Source organism: Purpureocillium lilacinum, assembly GCF_023168085.1.
Source record: "Purpureocillium lilacinum CBS 284.36 DNA, scaffold_1, whole genome shotgun sequence".
In the NCBI taxonomy this organism is placed as follows: Eukaryota; Fungi; Ascomycota; class Sordariomycetes; order Hypocreales; family Ophiocordycipitaceae; genus Purpureocillium; species Purpureocillium lilacinum.
This window is the reverse complement of record NW_027072111.1, coordinates 4,985,749-5,007,329: the sequence shown is the minus strand read 5'-3', so window position 1 is coordinate 5,007,329 and position 21,581 is coordinate 4,985,749. Positions and strand designations below refer to the sequence as shown.

The 21,581-nt window shown below is 55.6% G+C and overlaps 2 protein-coding genes across 2 annotated transcripts; one reads left to right on the top strand and one right to left on the bottom strand.

Annotated features, from left to right (window-relative positions):
- Positions 1–368: 368 nt before the first annotated feature.
- On the top strand, positions 369–1,956 carry PLICBS_001183 (tubulin beta chain; the record flags this gene model as incomplete). The annotated part of the gene is made up of 5 exons (XM_065599744.1): positions 369–448; positions 505–559; positions 618–930; positions 985–1,283; positions 1,360–1,956. The coding sequence occupies 5 exons, from the start codon at positions 369–371 to the stop codon at positions 1,954–1,956; spliced, it is 1,344 nt and encodes a 447-aa protein (XP_065455816.1).
- A 10,123-nt stretch (positions 1,957–12,079) lies between these two features.
- On the bottom strand, positions 12,080–12,424 carry PLICBS_001182 (uncharacterized protein; the record flags this gene model as incomplete). The annotated part of the gene is made up of 1 exon (XM_065599743.1): positions 12,080–12,424. The coding sequence occupies one exon, from the start codon at positions 12,422–12,424 to the stop codon at positions 12,080–12,082; it is 345 nt and encodes a 114-aa protein (XP_065455815.1).
- Positions 12,425–21,581: the final 9,157 nt, after the last annotated feature.

Sequence of the window (21,581 nt, the reverse complement as noted above, 5' to 3'; positions counted from 1 at the left end):
AGGCTTTGCCCGCTATGCAGTGTATGCATTCGTTGGATAACTTCATATGTGTATATACATATTACTCCTGTGTTTTGTTGAGACGCTTTCTCCCAGCTTCTCCCTCCGACTGGCCCAAGCCACATCTCGACTTGGTCCCTTCAACCCCGTTTCCTCACCGTGCGCTCAAACGATCTACCAGCGCCGAGTCGCCATAATACCGAATCCTGCCTGCGATGCGTGAAATTGTAGGCAGCCTATGGCCGACTTCACGTGCGATGGAGCTCATCCGGCTGACTTTGCGGCCCCTATTTGTGTCCAGGTACACCTCCAGGCCGGCCAATGCGTAAGGATTCGATTCGTGTCTAACGGTTCGCCGATCCTGAATAATGATTTCACAGGGCAACCAAATAGGTTCTGCCTTCTGGCAGACTATTGCCGGCGAGCACGGCCTAGATAGTAATGGCATGTAAGCACAATGTACGCGGCTGCACGGAGTGTCCCTTTGATCTCACGTTCATCTAGATACCATGGAGACTCCGACCTGCAACTCGATCGGATGAGCGTCTACTTTACTGAGGTGAGTAGTACTACAGGGCTTGCTCGCACCAACTCCGGTCCTAACAGAGCGTACATAGGCATCCGGCAACAAATATGTCCCACGCGCTGTGCTCGTGGACCTGGAGCCTGGTACGATGGATGCGGTTCGCGCCGGTCCATTCGGTCAACTATTTCGCCCAGACAATTTCGTCTTTGGACAGTCAAGCGCCGGCAACAACTGGGCCAAGGGCCACTACACTGAAGGCGCTGAATTGGTCGATCAGGTGCTCGACGTAGTTCGTCGCGAGGCTGAGGGCTGCGACTGCCTGCAGGGCTTCCAAATCGCTCACTCGCTCGGCGGCGGCACCGGCTCCGGCATGGGTACGCTGCTGATTTCTAAGATTCGCGAAGGTAAGAGTTGCCTCGATCTCTCGCGGTGCTCCATACTTACCACGGCAGGAACAGAGTTCCCGGATAGGATGATGGCTACTTTTAGCGTCGTGCCGTCGCCGAAAGTGTCAGACACCGTGGTGGAGCCATATAACGCCACTTTATCCGTGCATCAGTTGGTTGAGAACTCGGACGCAACTTTTTGCATTGACAATGAGGCACTGCTAGATATTTGCATGCGTACATTGAAAATATCGAACCCTTCGTACGGCGATCTCAACCATCTTGTATCCGCCGTCATGTCCGGTATCTCAACGTCATTGCGCTTTCCCGGCCAGCTGAACTCAGATTTGCGAAAGATGGCCGTTAACATGGTAAGCCCGGCCCTGCCGTCCCGGGCTGCGCAACTGTCCTTAGGTGATGCTAACAATGCTCTCTCATTTTGTCCAGGTTCCCTTTCCGCGTCTACACTTCTTCATGGTTGGCTTCGCACCGCTAACGAGTCGTGGCGCACACTCCTTCCGCGCTGTTACCGTACCAGAGTTGACCCAGCAGTTGTTCGACCCCAAGAACATGATGGCCGGCTCCGACTTCCGTAATGGCCGGTACCTCACCTGCTCCGCTATCTTCCGTGGCAAAGTGTCCATGAAGGAGGTGGAGGATCTGATGCACAACTTGCAGCGAAGGAACTCGGCTTATTTCGTCGAATGGATCCCGAACAATATACAAACGTCGTCATGCTCCGTCCCCCCACAAGGTCTGAAAATGTCGTCCACATTTATCGGCAATTCGACCGCCATCCAGGAGATTTTCAAGCGCGTTGGCGAGCAGTTCACCGCCATGTTTCGCCGCAAGGCATTTCTGCACTGGTACACGGGAGAGGGCATGGACGAAATGGAGTTTACGGAAGCAGAGTCCAATATGAATGACTTGGTATCAGAGTACCAGCAGTATCAGATTGCGACCGCGTACGACGAGGAGGAGGAGGACGGATATCGTGAGGAGGATTATGCCGAGGAGAAGGTCCCAGGTGAGGGGCTCATCTAAATTGTAACGGCTCTGCGACAAGGAGTACCTGGCTTAGTTTAGTGTCTAGATGTCCAACATTTCCGCTTTCGACTTCTGTTTCCTGTTTAACCAGACACTGCTTTCGGCTCAAAGGACCTGCGCACACTTGATAACACATGTCGGTGGCCATTGATGTACATGAAGTCTAAAAGCTGCCCGTCACGATACCTTCGTCACGGCCTTCCCGGCCTTCCATCCACACACCGCCTCCCTGGATGTTAGTAATCTTGCCGACCATCTCCATTAGCGCACTAAGCTTCGCTTCCATCACTCTTATCACTTCCTCCAGGTTCCGTACATCCGTTTCTGTTTCCTGGACCTTCACACCCATCGGTCGGTGCCAAGGGTACCTCTCCAAAGGTATGAGATTGTTCGAGTCTGACTGACCGAGCTCTATCCGCTCATCTAGCCATGCCAATAGCTCCCTACCTGTTGAACGGCCCATCTCATCACAGGCCGCGGGATGATGAGGACTGAAGGGACCCATACTTCGCTCGTAAAGCAGGACGGCCTTCGAAGGCGCGCACAAGAACCGAACGCCTATAGCCACCAGCAAGGCCAGGAGCAGCGCGCCCATGAAGGCAATGTTCGGCATTGGTGACACATTCCTTCGAGCCGGGCGCTGCACATGGGACCCCGTGCCACTGAACTTCGTCCCCGACTTTACTCGGCCCTCCTCATCCTCCTCCTCGTCAGGTAAGACTCCTTCGTTGCTGTACTCAGCACTGACGTCTCCAGACTCGAATGGGACAGGTGAAGACTCGTTCTCCACGCCTGGAGCCTCGACGCCGCCGACCCGTTCAGTCTTGTCACCTCCACTACCCTCCACCCGGACTCCATTCATCGTGCTCTTCAACCTTAGACGCCCAAGCTTCCAGATGTCGACGATGAGGTCATAGGTCGTGTCTCTGTTGGAGAAGCTTGCAAAGGTATAATTGCCATGAACTGTGGAGATCATGAGCGCATTTCTAAAGATCAAAGCAGTGCTTTTCTTCGTAATGGACTCAAGTTCGTCAAATTGAATCACCAGAGTCGTAACCCAACCGAAAATATTGCTGCTGAAGCTGATGTTGCCCTGTGATACGTACAGTCGGCCGTGCGTGAGAATATCCTTTTGCAGCGCACAACTGTAGTCGTCGACGAGATAGTCACAACTAGGGACACCCCAAAAGTGTCTGTGGAAATCGAGGTTTCGTTTCCTACTGGCAATGGCGAAGTCCGTGCGCGTTGGAGTCCCGAAGCCGGCCGTGGATGCGCTGGTCAGTAGTTTTTGGGTTCCGGCAGCGGCGCTGTCGGTTACGTAACTCCCTCTAGTGATGTCGGAGGCCCTCCCTTTCCCATGTGGCTCAATGACGTTCTGCGCGTTTGACGCTTGTTGGAGCTTGGGTTCCGTATCCATCAGCCCGACATTATTGGGAGGCTGGTCGCCGCTTGTAGCTGCCTTCAGTGTGCGTTCTTGGCTGGACTTTCGAGGTACATTCGCAATTCGCCGTTGATGCTCGCTGGGTGTCGACTCAGTCCTCTTTATCGTATTGGCGGCTAGATCAGCTCGGGCTTGAAAGCCGTGGTGGTCCGATCTGCGACCAAGGAGGCGTTCAACCTCGGCGCCAACCTCGCGATATCCGGCAGACAGATTTTGCGAAGCGCTGAACTGATGCATAATGTGGCAAACCGGGATGATGATGCGGAGAAACACGACGTTGACAAGAGTAGCAGATGTACGAAGGAGCGAGCGCCGATGTGGAGCTGTGGGTGGGCACTCCCAACCCCGGGAGGAAGACCCGCATCTGGTGTGTAGGTCAACAAGGCAGGCTACGTGACCTGCGCCTGCCTGTTTTGCGCTAATTACAGACCGCTTGCGTTGGTGGCTATCAGTTGCCGTTACCCGCCAAACCATTGGGGCATCCCAACAGCATGCAGTCACAACACGACTGCCACGGGCCGATCCAATTGGCCTCTTGGGGCAGCTTGCGCGCAAGCCGTTGCCTGTTGGCATAGCGCCTTGAAGCGGCCGGATTAATGTTTAGACGCCTCTCCAGAAGCAACCCCACTGCCTGAGCATGACAGCGCATAATTAGCTGTTACAACCGAAGCCACCTCCATCCACATCGCCTCCCTTCAGTTCCCTCGCTTCATTTCCTGACGCTGCTTACTTCTGTATCGCTCCCAGCATTCATTTGCCGCTATCTGCGATATGTCGCCCACTGGCAATCATACCAACCAACAGATTCAAGACGCCATCGGTCGTCGCATGTATCAAATCTTCACCACCACTGCCACAAATCAGGAGCTGATCCACTATGGCGAAGAGGTCCTCGAATGGTACAAGAACCCACAAGTGACCGACGACTCCGAGGCGATATATCAGCTGGACACTGTACACGCCATGTGGCAGGCAGAACTACCCACAGTGGGAGACGAGGAAGCATTGCGCACGATTAGCTCCCTTCGTATACAAATCTCTGCGGCAGCCGCTGCCCTTCAGCATGAAAATTGAGAGAGCTACGTCAGAAACTGACTGCGCACGGCGGTCAGCCAGCTACGAGCATCTTATGCACTAGACACTGAGCTCCATTCTGGGACAGCGACGAAGGGTCTTTAGTACGCTAGACTGGCTGTATAAGTTATCCGAAACAACATAGCAATCCTGAACTTGGCGACGTCGGTAAGATATATGCCCGGGCAAATCAGGAAGTTGTTCATGGAAACGAGGCACGGGCAGATGGGGCACAAGCCTCTACTTTACAAATGATAAGGGCAATTTCGCCGGAAGCCACCCATGCGCTCGAGGGGCACACGGCTGCACGACTTCATACGGCCCATCCATTTTCTGGCATGCAGCCACGGGGCTCCACCGCTAGACACTAGGAGGTCATGATAAATTGAACTCGCCGCTGGCCTTTCCGGCCGAGGGTTTCTAGTCTACCCTTGGATCGTTCGTCATAGTTGGGCAGATGATACAACTTTCGTCTCCTTCATCATGCCGCGCATTGTACCGGCGAGATCCTCCTGCAATGGCCTCCATATTCTTTACAGCGTGGCGCGCCGCGCTTTTGACAAAGTCGTCCGACTGGTCTCTCACAAATACACTCAGTCGTCCCGCCCAAAATGACCAACGCTCCGTGGGGTGGTCAAAGTGCCGAGCCTCCACTGGGACATCCTTCTCCTCCCAAAGCTTGAGCTCGTCTTTGACAATCTCGTCGTACAGCTTGCGTCCGTTGTGCTTAATCCAGCAGGCAACAGCTGGGATATGAAAGTCCGCTTGGAGCAGCACCTCTGCTGTGTTATCCCCGGATGCTACAGTATTGTCCTTGTGATTTGCCACCCTTTCTAGTGTCTTGATGACGTACCAGAACGCGCGCCTCCACTCGAACAGTCCCGCTGCGACCAGCTGTGCCTCAGCATCTTGCTGCTTAATGTATGCGTCCCTTGCACGATGCCTGGATTCCACGCTATTGCACCGTCTGACAATTTGTCCCGGTTCCATCCAGTAGGCTTCGGACCAAATCATGGTCAGGTATGGAAGACCAGTCCATGTCAGCGGCTGTTCGTCGTCATCGAGAGCCTCGCCTCGGTGGATTCGGCCACGGCTCGTCGCAATGGCAGCGAGAAGAAGAACGAGGTCTGGCGTGCGAACCGATGGCCATTCGACAAGCGCGTCTTTGAGTAGCCTCCATAGCTGCGTGAGCGGGACAATGTCGTCTGAAGAGGTTTCCCCAAAAGGAATGGACGTGCTTGTAATAGGGCGGGTGATAGCACGAGCTGCGTCTTGTGCGCGGACTTGGCGGCCGTAATACGCCTTAAGTACCTCGACTTCCTTCGAGATATAGTCTTGGAGGATGTCATTACTGCTGCGATAACGTTTGAGTTGCTCATCAAACCACGCTTCCGGGACGTCTTGAGTTCCGCTGAGATGCAGTGAGCATTGATCTGTGCCGCTCATTCTGAGCTGGGGTCAGCAGAGAAATGAGTGGTCGTGCAGTCATGAACGATGTACCGGCCACGTTTTGAGGGGCAATGGCGCTTCCAATTACAAGGGTTAGGTAAAGGGCACTGCGGTAGCGGCGTCGGACTCACATCTTGTATTGTATTTATCGCGGCTATTCAGCTGATGCCAGTATATGGGAAGAGGGTGGCAGGGAATGAGGACAGCAGCGCAGTTGAGTTGGGGCGGAAGCGAAGCAGGCGGTGATTCGGGGCGAAAATGGCAAGGAAGAGGGGCGGTGCGTCAATTTGGAAGCCCGTGGCTGGCATGCGCTAAACGGTGCCTCTCTTTGCAAACTCCACTGCACGCATCCTTCCCATCAAGTCACAGGTAGAAGTTTGCATCAATGTCTCCAGCTTGTGTGGACATCCTCACAGTGGCTTAAGAGAAGTGATACCTTAAATTTTACAGGAATATGAGGTCCTACAGGAAGCCCGCCCACTATGCATGCATACGTATGACAATGCTACTGAGTCGGCAGCCCTGTTGGCTACGTGTCGCTACCAAGGCCATCTTTGTTTGTCTAGCTTTCATTGTCTCTTTCCCGGTAGCAGCCGGTGTCCTTGCATGTTGTCGTTACTTTGAGTGTAGGAAATCCGTCGTACCACATGCGTTGGCCACTGAGGATGCTCACCTGAGCTGCATTTGAGTCCGCGCGCCTTTGGTGCCTTGGTGTCAGGGGAGCATGCATGAGGCGAAACAGTCCAGGGAGCAGCTGGCCTCCCAATGAGACAGCCCAATTCTGACCATCACCACCTCTCCAAAACAGGTTTCTTCCATTCTTGTACTCTTGTACCAAGGTGTGGAGCTGGCTTGCGCAGGGCGCAGGTCGTTACCACTAACTAGTATTGCAAAGTTGGTGTTTTTCCGTCGTCCCCCGTTGCTAGGTCATGGTCTGGCAGTCCGTCGTACGGGTGCCACTTGTCGATGAGCTACTTGTCGAGAGGATGCTGGTGTCAGAGTTTGCACGAGAAGCTGCAAGAGCACCCTGCATCTGTCGCGTGGTGAACGTGTACATAAGCTGAGAGTAGCCCTTTAAGCTTCGAAGAGCAGGTGTCGGCGATGCTGATGTCGACCCGGGGTAGGTGTACGTGCCATGTTGACCTTCCATTATACGGACCTGGGAGGAGTCGTCAGGCAATTTGCAGCGGGGAATGTATGGCCAGCACGATACTGAGCTGGACGGAATTGGAAGAGTTGCTCCGACTTTGGGATGTTGATACAGTACTGTACGTCGATTGAACGTAGAGATTAGTGTACTAAACGTGCCAGGCACCGGTTATGCCGTTTATCTCCTGGGCATTGTGGGACAAAGAGCTGGCCAGACTTCTGTAGGGCAGTGTCCTGGACTACCTGATTCTGTGGCTCCGGTGGATGCTCCCCATGCTGACGTCATGGGGCATTAGCCCAAGACAGGCATGTTCCCTTGCTAACGCCAGCCACCTACGCCGTCAAACGAGATGTCAGAATTCCCAGTCCAATGAAATCAGCTGAGACGACGACCTTGCTAGCGGCGAAAAGGACCAGGTTGTCAAGTGGCACAGACAGTCCAGCACAGGAGAAGGCAACGCAGTCACGGGTTGCGCAAAGGCATTGAGGAACGAGAACGGGCCATTTGAGAGACCGAAAGGCGAGCTTGAAGGTCTGGACGCAAATATATGCACGACGAACTGGTAGGCGGTCGAGACTCGATCCGGCGAGGTGGCATAAGGATTGCCCGCATGGATGGGGAGACTTTCTACGCAGGGGTACCCTTGATGAGGTCCTGCAGCCCGGGTACGTGTTCGGGAAAGCACTGACCCATAGTAGTAGATAGGTAGGGAGGGCCACGCCCAGGGATTTGATCTGTGAGCCGCTCGTTGGATTCAATGCTGGCGTAGCAGTAATACGGACGTTGACGATAGCCTCGATCCCTGCCACGGTTGCTCTGCGCCGTCGGGCCAGTCACCCAGGCTGTATGATCGTCCACAAACGCCACGGAGCCTCCGTGGCGATCAATTTGCTGCTGCACGAGATCAGCGTTGAAGAAGAGAAAGAGAATTGAGGACGGCAGAGACCCCTGTGGCAGGCCTGCTTGTGAAAGGGTCCGTGCATCTGTCCACTGCCCGTTAACCTGTGCAGAGTGCCTCCACCCATCGCAGCAAACCCTCCAGGGGGCTTCTCGCTCCTTTCACGTCAAAGCTAACCAAGCTCAAGATTTACTTCCTTGCTAGTATGTCACTATTGCCCTGCGGTGGTGGGGGACTCGAGAGGGAAGTGGCCACAGAATGGAGAGCAGTGAACAAGAATGCCGTCCCTGTACGCTAGTGGTATTCCCCAGTTGCCGTGCCCAGTACGACCGGGGTTGGTTGCTCGTGTGTCCCACTATTGCCCTGCGCCACCTCAATACGGCGTAGTGCGAGCCTAGAACGTGGGAGTCCCCGCTCTTCCTCGATGACAGGCCAAATACAAGATCGACGCCTTTCACTCAGCAAGCCTTCGGGGTTCGTCAGCAGCCCACGCTCACGCTGGGGCATTCCCCCCTCCGACCCGTCTGCCAAGTGAAACGCAAAGCTTGTACGCTCAAAGCCGCCGCGCAGATATGCAGATTCTCCGGAACCCGAATCGATAAATTTACTGTCACCTCGAGTCGGCTCCCCACGGGTTAACACACCACAGTGTCAGAAAATTGCCGCCATGCCCACTGTGCAACGCTTATCTGCCAACTCCGCGACACTGCGATACTGTACTATCGATATGCTCACACAGCAGCTCTACCTCGAAGCAGGATATCATGCACGGACAATCGTCTACGGAACGAACGGCGTCCGCGTCAACAAGGCAACTAGATCTTGGGATGATTTCAAATTGTGCTATGCAGCCGACCACAACATGTGAAAGTGGCCAGAATGGTAAGCAGAGTTGCCCACATGTGTGGTGCTGCAGGCTAATGTAGCCTTGTAGAATCCTCCGCGTTCGTCAGCGCGAAATCCGATACATCCAACGGTGCCAGAGCTCTTCAGCATCAAGAGCAGGTGGCAGCTCTTTCCGGACGTGCAGCTCACCACAGCGACAGCAGTGGAGACTATCGCGGTATCATCGATGACTTGTCAGTCGAAATAAAGACATTGAAAGACGAGTTGAGACGCTACAGGCAGACCTTACCTCGCAAGCTGCGGAAGGATATACTGTTCGAGGTTCGGGTCCACAACCTTCCAAGCGGACAGAAAAGGGAGCTTGAGGCGACTCTGGGAGATATCGCAGCTGATTTCGAAGACCGCTCTGACGCCGCCAGCCACAGGCGCGAGGTGCCGTGCAAGCATGACCCACAATGTCACTACGTCAGGTCGCCCGCAAGCCATGCGATGTCTTATCCGGAATCCTGGTCTCGACACCCGGACTCTGCCTATTCCTCCATGTCATCATTTGGCACCGACGCGTCCGGCAGGTCTGGCACGTCTCTTGGCCAGGCAACAATGAATCAAGGCCTGGAGTATCCGGACCAACTTGTTGAACGCTACCTGCATGGCATACCCGCGGGGCTATATCCTCGGAACCTGGCAATGTCAGATAAAGAGAAGGGGGAGCTAGTTGTCCGGCGTCTCGAAAACATCTTTACCGGTCACGGTGGCGGCAACATTAGCGGCTCATTTGTGCGACGCCGAGGTGCATTGCCACGGCCGAAAATTGCTACATATGGTGCGTTCGGGCGCGACCTTGACGAGGGTAAGTCCGGACGACTCGGCCTGGCTTCTCAATCAACATCCACAAAGGCGGCGGAACCATTGCGTGAGAAAACTAGACTGAACTCCAGCCAACAGTCGTGCCTCTTGCAGGAGAAAAGCAGGCCCACTGTGGGTGGACCAGTAGCGGGCCCATACGATGTTCCAGCCATGTTTGTCGGTAATTGCGGCCCTGGTAACAAGAGAACGCCCAGCAGTAACTCTTCCGCGAAGGACGCGCTGCAAGCCTTAGAGGAGCGACCTACTCGTCCGACTGATCTCGACCCCGACCGTCCTCAGAACCCGTCAGAAAACCTGTGTTACATCCGACATTTCGGCCTCGTTCCGTTGGAACCCTTCGGTGGCAAGGACTCATTGGGCACAGACATCGACACGGATGCTATGAGTTGGATCTATCTGAACCTTTTGTGCAACATGGCGCAGTTGCACTTAATCAGCGTTACCGTGACCTTCGTGCGAGCTGCAGTGGCAAGTATCAGTACCAACTTGCAGATATCGCCTGACGGAAGCAAAGTCCGCTGGCTGGGCGGCAGTGGCGGCACTAAGATCTCTGGTGACAGGTTGAGAACCTATGCACACGGTGGCCCGGATACGGCTGGTAGCGCCCAATTTGGAGCATCGGGCTCGCGCAGGCCCTTCGAAACACTAATTCTGTCTGGAGACAACGCAATCTCTGACACCCCCAGTAATAAGCCCACGCTCGGGCGCTGTTTACCAGGTGTGAGGGCTGTGGATAGGTTCCATTACACGCCACTGCTCTTCAGACGGGAGTCCTCCGGCAGCCTGATGTCGTGCGACAGAAGTACGCCCAGTGGTGTTGTCGAGAACGGCAATGCCCACGACTGCGGATCAGGCCTAGGAGGCTACCGGACGTCTTACCACAGGAAGCGCAGCCACGATGGTGCAATCATCTATTACCGTGGCGTACCATTCTGCGTCGACTTTTCGAGAGACCCTAATACCGTATTGACAGAAGGTCACACGGCCTCAATCGGTGAGAATATGCAGAAGCCGCCTTCCGAACTCGATCGTCCTACTGAATGCCAACCCGACTCTGAGGGGCCGCAGAGCCAGTGGCCCTTTACCGTCGAAGAGCCGCAGAACCCGTACTCCGAACGTCTGTGACAGCGGCGAACTTTCCTGCCTAGACTCGGATTCCGAACGCTCCGTCGGAATAGAATTCGCGTCGTTGTACCGAACAGCAGCAATACCCGCAGATGCCGCTCGAACCGTGCGGGCTCGGTGGTGTCTTAGCTGAAGACCGCTGCGTCGTGGCAGTCACAAGCAAGCAGTCCAGGACGACGTTAATGTCCGGCACGCTTCGGCACCAATAACCAATGCAGGAGGAGTCAAACTGAGTCAACCATCGACTTACGGGTGTGCCGACAATCTCGACATTAGCGTGCCGACAATATCACCAACACTGCTGATGTTGAGATTGTCGAACTGGAGTGGCTCGTCTGGGTTGGAAATTGAGTACGTGTCGGACAGCATTCAGGTTCTTGCTTCCGCCCCGCTTCCGCCTATATCTCTTCCGCCCTTTACACCACGGAACCTGAATAGCGACAGCGAGGATGGCAAGTGAAGGACCTGCAACTGCCAACAGCGAGAAGGCCATTGTCCCAGCAGCTGCCGCTTGCCACTCGCCTATACCCGGGGCTGTGCGTTTTAACAACAGTCGTCGGCTTGACGCTTGGTGTGTCATAGAACATGTGACGAGGGGAGGAGGAATGTATGTGTTGCTGCGTGCTACGTAAATCAGATGCCCGCGAGCGCAGAGATCATTATGCAGATCATGTGGGTGTAACCATGTGTTCACGACATTCCTCCAAGTCGCACTCGAGGCAGAAAGTGCAGGTTATGCGCCGCCCAATTGCTAGGAACTAGTCCCCAGAGCGTCAACTAAGACTGCTCCTTTGCGCCATGTTATCTGGGGGTTATCTTCACAGACCATTTCCTGCGACTCCCATCGTCCAATGCTGAGGCCCGCTACTTGCTAGACAACATCAGGATCATCGTCCGGCCGTCGTCTGAGGAATCGTATCGTCACATGTCGGTACCGCACCCTGGTGACCCTTCGGCAAGCCCAGCTGCACGGTGGCTGTTTGCAACATCGACCTGCACCCACGCCGCTGGGTTCCAACTCTGCACTGGGCCGTTTGCCAATCTTGGTTTCCACGAGGCATTGTTTAGCGATGGGTCAAAAGCATAATGAACTCAGTCAGCTACGAGGAAGCAACTCGGTGCCTCAGCGCAGTTGCGCCAATTGCTCCCCTTCGGCAGGCGGTGCGGGCGGCCGTGAGCAATATGTCGTACGGGGGAGTAGAGAACGAAAGTATGTCGCCGGCCATAATTGCTTCCCCCTTTCTTCCCACATCCATCGTATGATCAGCATTCAGTCCTTGGAGTGCCCCTTCCAGAACTTGCCGTCTACTTTCTCTTTAATTTCCGAGCGCTGCTTCTTGGCAAAGTAGCGGTTATGTTCCTTCACCTCCTCCTTCTGATCATCCGTGAGCTGACTACCAGGATCGGAGCCGGAACCCCAGATGTTCGAATTGTAAACCTTGGGCTTGACGCGGGCGCTGCCTGGGGAGCAGCTACCATCGTTTGCGTCGGCGTTTGTGTTAGCGGCTGACAGATTCCTGCTGCTGGGGGAGGACAGGAGAGATGAAGTTGTAATAGAGCGGCAGCGGAGGCCGGGGACGATGGCGCGGAGGACGGCGCTGACTGTTGAGCGCATGCTAGTTGCAGTACTTGGTATGCTTCTTGCTTGCCTGTCTGCGCTCCTGGAACAGTTCGCTTCTTTATGAAGGTCGACTGTGGAACATGGCGTTCGCATTTCCTTCGCGGACAATTCATGCGCGGTGTCCGCTGCTCTGTCAGGGAGTACCAGAGGTCGTCAAAGGTCTGCATGTGACGAGGTCTCTGCGACGCAGGCCGACAGCGCCTCCACACCCACTCGGGCAACCGTGACGTCACGAGCGCCTCCAAACGTGGACCGTTGGGCCCAGACCAAAGGCATTTGGACCGTGGATCGCACATTTGGTAGGCATCGGTTGCTGGACAGTGAGATACCCAAATCGCCACTTGCGGCTGTGCAGCCACGATTCGTGCTGTACAATATCATGCCCGCATTTTTTGCCATGCCTCCCGCCCTAGGTCGCCTTCACACCCGGGATCCCGCTGTGTTTTGCTGCCGCTGTAATCACGCCGCGAGCTCTGCCTGTGTCATCGCACTTAAAGGATCCCATGAACTACATCTCCTTCCAGCAATCATTCCGAACTCTTAACTTTGCATTAGTCAGGTGCCATGAGTGCTTCCAAGGACTCAAAGCTACATAACGAGCAGGGGCTGCGTCTAAAGCGCCTGTACGGAAGGATACCAAACAAAAGAGACCTCCTCGATCACCAGTTAGAGGTGCAAAACACAATAAAGAGCGCTATAATCTGACAAAACATGGCTAACAGTTCTGTTCTATGACAGGGGCGAAAGTACTTCGATTCTGGTGACTTTTCTCTCTCCCAGGCAAACAAGTCTTCGGATGCTGGCGCAGTCAAGACTGGGAGCGAGCACCCTCTGCGTGAGGGCATATCTCACCCGTTTTCTGCAGTCCCTAGCACAAGCAATGTCAATGACGTTAGTCAGCAGCAAGAGAAGGGCAACTTGGAAGCTACCTCGGTGAGACATGGCAGCCAACTCAGAGAGACTACTGCTGGTCAGGCTCAATCTGGAGAGGCGAAACAAGCCAAGGAAGCGCAATAGAGTATTCTACCAAATTTTTTGCTCTCGGGTTTCTGATCGCCTGTTCTTGAGCGTAGGATCAGCCGACAAGACAGCAACGGGTCAGGAGATGAAGGCAAACGACGAGGGTCCATGTACGGTCGACTTCGTCTGGGTAACAGGCTCTTTGCGCTTGTCCGACGGTTCGGCTTCGCCATCCTAGTCTATCCTGGCTTGGGTGCGGCGAGGAACTAACTCCCAGGCAACGACGCGTTTTAAGCCTGTCTCTTACCAGACAAGCATAACTACCTTAATGATCAGGTCATAGCCTTCATTATTCAGATGAAAGGTTGCAATCCGAAACTGAAAGAGCAGCTCAATAACCTGTTCTCGCACGGCACGGGTGCATAACTGACTGATGACCGGGCAGAAGGTCTGCAGTGAATTTGGGCACGGAGAGACTCTTCCGTTTTCTGTCTAAACTGACTTGAGGCTGGTAAATTATACCGATCCAATTGAGGCAGGCATCTGAGGCATGGCAAGGCAGAAGCCGGGTTGCTGAAGCTATTGTTACCGTTGGCAGGCAGCAATCGCCTGCCAGTCCCCCAGCCACACCCACCCCCCACCACACAGGAGCCATTATTGAAGGTCGCAAGCTGCGTCGGCCAGTTCCTGACGATCTTTGTCGTTTACATAAAGCTCATGCAAGGCCACTTGTGGCAATCCCCACGCTGTGGCGTGAACAAATCGCTACTGGTACCCACAGCCAACCCCACCTCAGACTTCCCTTCTGGAAGCCCTATAGTGGCCGCGCGCTCCTTACGCTGCTATAGACGGACAGGTCCAGAAGATGATGTGGCTACTATGAGTACAGTAATGCGAACGTACAGGACTGGCTAAGTGCTCACCATGATGACGTTGCTGTCCCTCGACTTGCGTTCGCATGTGTGTTCGGCTCCTCGGAATCGCGTGGCCGCCTTCGGACGCGGCAGCAGCATATCGCACAAGATCTGCACATCAGAATCAATGTCCCCCTCTTCAACCGTCCGGAATCGGGGGTGTCGTGCCCGACGATCATTTTACGATAAGCGTCAGAACTAAATGCAAGGCAAAGCCAACGGTCGCTCTCCATGTGTGATCCAAGCGAAAAGAGACTGTGGTAGAGATGGGAGTCAAGAGAGCGCCAGGACCGAACCTCAGTCATTAACGGCTTGGCTCATGTCAGGGCCCTCCGGAAACAAGTCGCCGATATTGGAAACAGAGTATGTGTCGGAGCGGTTAGAGCGACTTAATCCCCTTCCACTACCGCCACCTGCTCTTTACGTCTCGCCGAGTGCTACCGATGACTCCAGCGAGAGTGTAGGTGACAATACTGGAGACGGATAAAACCGTAGCTACGGGTGACTCAGGTCACTAAAGAAATTAAAAGTCACCGAATTGACTAGCAGAGCTGACCGCACAACGAGCTTGGAAGAATTGCCCCATTAAAAACGGCGTGCAAGGTTGTTAGCAACTGTTGCAAGAACGAGCCTCAGGTGTCAAGGCCAACAGCTGCGAATGGCTTCAGGCTGCACAAGTGCCGCCTGTAGGCACCACTCTGTTCCCTACAATGAGTCATGGCCATGGCCTCAATGGCACAGGCATAAGAGCAACAGATTCGTGCCAGTATCAGATAGAGAAAATAGCATTCCTTTGCCCACGGTTTTCCTACCTAAGTGTGTGACAGCAACGGCCAGGTTTGTTCATGGTAGGCCACTGCGACAGCGTGCTCCTCTGCCGCATGCAATCTAACAAGGACATGCAGGCCCGTGATACAATCGAACACGTACCTGCGAGTATCGCCGGCAGCCTTTGCGAATGACCCTTCCAGCGTCCCAGTGCCTGTCATCTCGTTCTGGTGTGGGTAGTCTGTCCAGGGAGACCCTTCTGGATTGGCCCCTTGTAGCTCTTGGCAGAACTCGACAAACGCCGCTGCCTGATGCGACGACGGGTGGCGGGGTACCTGACGGCAGGGACGACACCTGGGCGACCGAACGTTTAAATCCTCGCGGCCAATGGCGCCCGACACGCATGTGCGAACCAAGATGTGGCTAGCGCGGCGATTGCCTCCAGCGGAGTAAATGTCTCGCTTGCATCAGTTTTTCCGTGACCTCCTCCGTCTCGAAGAATGACAACCGAAGATTGAGTAAGGCTTAACACAAAAGTTAGTCGTCTTTCGCCTTTGTGTTCAACGTCGTGCCACCTATTGGCGCCAGACATCGCGTCCAGACCGCTTCTCCAGCCTCGTGTCCAACAAAGGACTGAGTCGAATTGCACAGGCTGTGAAGGGCTGGACTAAAGTGGCTGTAACACCTCCCCTCGCGCCTTTCATGAGACATGGATATCTTATGATGCAATAATCCTGATGCTTAACGCCGAGAACGAATCGGAGCGAGACGGCTTGACGCGCAACTGGCGTGGCCGTAAAATTCAAGAACTTCGCTTCGTTGGCACAGTAGTCAGTTGGCCGGGAAGCAAGCTTGCCAGCAGTCGAACGCTGACAACAGTACTCGTTACCCAGGGCGCACTGCTTGCAGGCTGTCTCGCCTCGACAGGATCATGGCCAGATGTTCTGCCGGCCAATCTCGACAAGCCGTGAAGCGTCCGAGCAATTTGGCATAGCGGGTTAATTTTCGCTCTCTTTGCGGTCATAGTGTCCTGACAGCAAAGTATGAAGCTTCATCGTCTCTCGGCACACCGTGACGGGCCGAAACAAATACGGATTCGCCTAGGGAAAAGACTTGGACGCGACGGCAAATGCCCTTCTGGCTTCAGATGTATGCGTGGGAGACAAGCCTGCTGTTTCCCACGGCCAGTATAGATAGTATGTGACATCGCAGGTCTGACCAGGTTTGTGTAGCTTGGTGCCATATATGGCGCAGACAGAGGCTCAGTCGACGACAAGGCAGTGCGAGGGATTATTAGGGTAGTAAAGCTCATGTTGACCTGTCTTTGATGGAGGCTAACGCATACCAAGATGGCCGCCACCATTCAAGTCACGCTCGTGTGTTCTGTTGCCGTGTCTCTGGTTTCGCAAGCTGCCATGACCGGCGTGAACGAACTTCACGCCGCAGCCTCAGGCCAAGGCCGTCGCCACACACTCTCAACGCCTTAGTTGGCAGGAGGACCAGAGCTTAGCTAAACCCGGAAGTGACACTGTGACAATGAGCTGTCACACAACGGGTTAGGGCATCGAGGTAACTGCTGGACTCGGCAAGGTGTTTCGTAGCCGCACATTTGACATTCCAAGTTTATTGTAGACGCGCTCCAGGGAGAGAATTCGGTACACACATGTCCATTGCCTAATCGTGCGAGAATGCGACAGACCAGACCGCGCCTCTGTGGCCTTCGAGTGTCTGCACGCACTCGTCTGTAGCGGCTCGCCTGAGCCGACCATTCGGTAGCAGTGGGAGACTGATGCCACGAGCATTGAATCGTAAGAGGAGACCACTGATCTGACCGATGTGCTATTGAGTTTTGGTCGTTTGCGTACACTCACGCGTGACTGTGCGCCAGAGCCGGATGTGCAGTCATTGGAGCCCAACGCCAGCAGCGCGGAGTCGTGCGAGAAGGGTACCGAAGCAAACTCATCGCACTATTATGAGGTGGCTTGCCGTGCACTGATTCAGCATGCAATAGCAAGGAACGCTGATCGACCTCCTGATGCCACTAGCTTCGCCTCCCCCTTTCTTTACATCCCTCTTACAAGCATCGACGGGGATTTGGAAGGCTGGCGTGAGAGATTCGGAGGGATACCCGGGGGCCGGCCGTCCGGTGAACTTATCGACCCCACTCACCTTCCTTTGTCATCATACTCTCTTGGCATGCAATTGTTAAGAAAGTAGGGTATTTCACACCAAATTGACTAACAACTGCACCACCAACACTGCGAGCCGCGCGCTGCGCTGGCTCTGGCAGCGGCCATGGCAACTGCCATGGGCTCGCATGCCGGCTCAGACCCCTTTGATCTGGATAATCATGTCCCCCTAACTTTCGCCGACCGGGCCCGTGCCGCCCAGCTCCGCAACAGTTCTCCGGTTGTGGACCGGCCGATCGGTGTCTCGCCGGCGCCCAGGCGACCGGCCCGGACGCCATCTTCGCCTCTACTCCGACTCTCCCACTCTGCTGCTACGGAAGGGGCACAGCCCGCATACGCGTCGTACAGGCCTTCGTTGGAACCCATTCTGGAGCCCGTCTCCATCGTCGAAGGCGCCAACAGGGTCGCTCAAGAGCAAACGGATGCCTATAACGCCAAATTAGCAGTCTTCCACGCATTCTGCGAATCATTTGACCAGGCCGCGAAGCAATTCACGTCTGGGATTGAGCACACCTTCGCGAACCAATTCGCCACCAGCTTCCTCGACTTTTGGCGCCAATCTCTCTCGATACTGCCCCCCGCGACGGCGCCGACGTACAGCAGCATCGTCGCCGGGCGCAGCCCTCGCCAGCCCCCTGGGGTCCACGCCACTCCCATTGCTGAGGCCCCGCCGCCCGCACCACAACAAACCGCCGACATACGTCTCCAGGGACGACCAATCCCCGCCCCACCGAAAGAGGACCTCCGGGTCTTCGTACGACTCGACGCCGAAGCGCCGGCGAGGAACTGCGAATCGTACGCGATCCGGACCCACATCGCCGCGAAAGCCGGCATCGACCTCCACCAAATCCCGGCAGCCTTTCCCGTAAACTCGGGCTGGGCTATTCGCACCGCGGACGCTACCACCAGAGATCTCATCGTTCAGCGCCAGTCCGAATGGGCGGAAGACCTGGGCGCGAACTCCGTCGAAGTCAGCAAGAAATGGTACACCTACGTCGTATCCCATTGCCCTCGCAGACTCACCGACCTGCAGGGCAATGAAGCCGACTACGACACAGCAGTCAAGGACGAAATTACCTGCCAAACCGGCCAGACGGCCGTCAACATCCGCCCTAGTCGTCACGACTCGAACGATTTTCCTGTCAAAACACTCCTCGTGTCTTTCCTCAAACCCACGCAGAAACCCTGGCGGCTTTTCGGCTCCAGCAAACTCGCCCGATACATCGACAAACCCGCCCCGCCCCGCCAATGCGACAAATGCTGGGACTTTCACGCCCGACATAGCTGCGACCGCCGACTGTCCTGCAAGCGATGCGGCAAGGCTGGACACGACAACTCCTCTTGCGCAGCGCCGGAGCAGTGCGGCAACTGCCTCGGACCGCATGCCGCAGATTTCCTGAAATGCCCGGCTCGTCCCATACGATCCCATGGCGCCTTCCGCCGATTGACCAAGGAAGAGAAAACCCGCGTCCGAGAAATGGGCGCCCAGCTATCCGCCCAGCTAAGGCAAGGCACGGCTCAGGCGGACGCGCTCTCCCAACCGGACGAAGGATCGCCTCAGATCGTGAACCCCTCACCCGGACCGGCGCCATTGAGCGCACCTGAGGCGAACGACCGCCCTAGCCCTTCTGCTCCGGGTAGCACGCCCGATAGCACGCCTGGCAGCACGCCCGGCAGAACGCCCAGCAGCATGCCCGGTAGCACGCCCCCCAGCGCTCCACAGCCCAACGACAGCCAAATCGAGCCTGAAGCCAACACTTCAAGAGCTGAGAGCGAGACCTCGACTCTCAGCCCAACCATGACTATAACCCCGCCATACATCATCGTGGATACGACTCCTCGGCCAGCGAGCAGACCTGCCTCTCCTTCTAAGAAGCGACGCATCGACCCCATCACGCATGATCCATGACGAGGAATACCCGTGCTCCACAAAACGGCAAGAAGACTCTGCGAATCTTCCAAGCGAACGTAGGGAAGATCCCACCAGCACACGACTGCGCCCTTGCCCTTGCAGACTCTGAGCAATACGACGTTGTCCTGCTGCAAGAGCCCTGGACAGAAGCTAAATATGGCCGCTGTCTCACCAAAACTCACCCAGCATATGATACCTTTTCTCCAGTCGATAGCTGGACCAACAATACTACCCGCCCAAGAGTCATGACATACGTCCGGCGACGCCCCGGCCTAACGGCCGACCAACGACGTCCCGCGACAACTCGTGACATTCTCTGGCTCACCATCAACAATACGACGATAGTCAACTGCTACCGACAGCCTGATTTCGACGGGGCTCTCGACATACTCCTCGCCTGGAGCCCGCCGAGCAGGTGCTTGGTCGCGGGAGACTTCAACGCTAAACACTACAGCTGGCAGACCGGTCGTCTCGATGGCCGGGGCGACGACATCGCTCACTGGGCATCAGAGTCTCGTCTCAGCCTGCTCAACCCGACCGACGTGCCTACAAACCCGCATGGAAATACCATAGACCTTGCCTTCTCGAATGTACCACTGTCCGAGGCAGTCGTGGAGGACCATCTGGCCACTAGTTCCGACCACTTCACGCTCAGCATAGCGCTCCCGGAGGTGGGCGTAGCGCCAATACCACCCGGAAAAGTCCGCGTCACGACGGAAGACGAGATCAAGCGGTTCGTAGATCTCGTCCAGTATGGGTCAGTGGATATCCCAGCCCCGACGACAACTACCGACGACCTTGATGCTCTTGCATCCGCCCTGGTGCGCCTCCTCCAAACGGCGGCGAAGGTGGCCGGTCGCCCCGTTCGAAAGCAAGGGCGCAGCGCCCCATGGTGGACCGAGGAATGCCGCCTGGCCGTAGCGGAATACCGCGCGATCAGAAGAGTCTATCCCCTTGGATTTTGCCGCGAAGTTCAGCTCGCCAAGAAAGACTTCCAGAGGGTTGTCCGCCAAGCTAAACGGCTATACTGGCGCAATCTCATCGACAGCTTTAACGACAGTTCATCTGTGTTTAAAGCCGTCCGATGGTTGAAGTCGCCAGGTGCCTTCCAACCACCACCCCTCGAGGTGGATGGCGTGGTACACGAAACGCAGCTCGACAAAGCCAATGCCCTCCGACGAGCCACGCTGGAAAGGCGAACCTCAGAAGACGACATAGCCGACCCGTGGGTCCCAGTCGCCGCGACTAGAGCGATACCATTCTCCCAGGATGTATCACTGGCCGAAGTGCAGGACGCGACCATCCGCACGGGAAACACATCCCCCGGCTCCGACAACATCACTGTCAATATGCTCAAAGCCGCCTGGCATATCATCGGCGAACATGTCCGTCGCCTCTACGAGGGCTGCCTCCGACTAGGCCACCATCCGCAACCATTCAGGGAGGCGGAAGTGGTCATGATAGCGAAGCCGGGTCGTCGAAATTTGTCGACACCGCGCGCCTGGCGACCAATCTCGCTGCTCTCCTGCCTAGGCAAGGGTCTTGAGAGGCTCATCGCACGCCGTCTAGCGTGGGCGTCCATCCACTATGGTGTGCTCCATCCGCAACAAGCTGGAGCCCTGCCGAAGAGATCCGCTGTCGACCTCGTGGCTGCTCTCGTGCACGACATCGAAGAAGCATTCGCGCGCGGACTGCAAAAGTGCGCGTAGTGGCCTTCAAAGTCGTTGTCGGGGCAGAAGACGGTGAGCATGTCATGCTCAGTTGCCAAAGCATCCTCAATGTCCTGCTTCTGTTGCGTACCCTCTATCATATCGGTTGGCAAGCCAAGAGTGCCAATCCAGGTGCAATGGTCAATCTTGCTGTCCCGGACGGCAGCCTCGACAGCATTGCGCAAGCCACCGTTGCCCTGGCCTGCGTCTATTATAGTCCATGTCGTGGTGGCAAAGTCCCAGGTTGTGCTTCCGCTCCGCGACGACGGACCGTGCGGGACAATACCACGGCCATCTTCAGATGCCTTTCGCTGCGTACCGCGTCCAACGCCTTGAGTTTGCTGCGGACAACCGTTCGATGGACGCGGCTGGCTTGGGCGGGTTCTCCATGTGCTAGGGAACTCTTCATATGGGGAGAGTAAGTCGGACGCGTGCTGGATTCGAAAGTCATCCTCGTTTGAGAACAGGCCCGGCGATGCGACATTCCGTGGCGTATGTGGCGGTGTGATATCCGGTTCGTGTCTAAAGAGGCTGGGCGAGATACAGCCACCTTGATCTCCAAGTTTTCGGTTATCTGAGGGGGGTCCTGCCTGTGGACGGCCGTTTCCAAATTCGATTTGGCGTGGCGATGACGCCTTGAAAGCGTCGAACTGAATTGTTTTGGGAAGGAAGCTACATGCCGCTATTCAGTATTCGCGT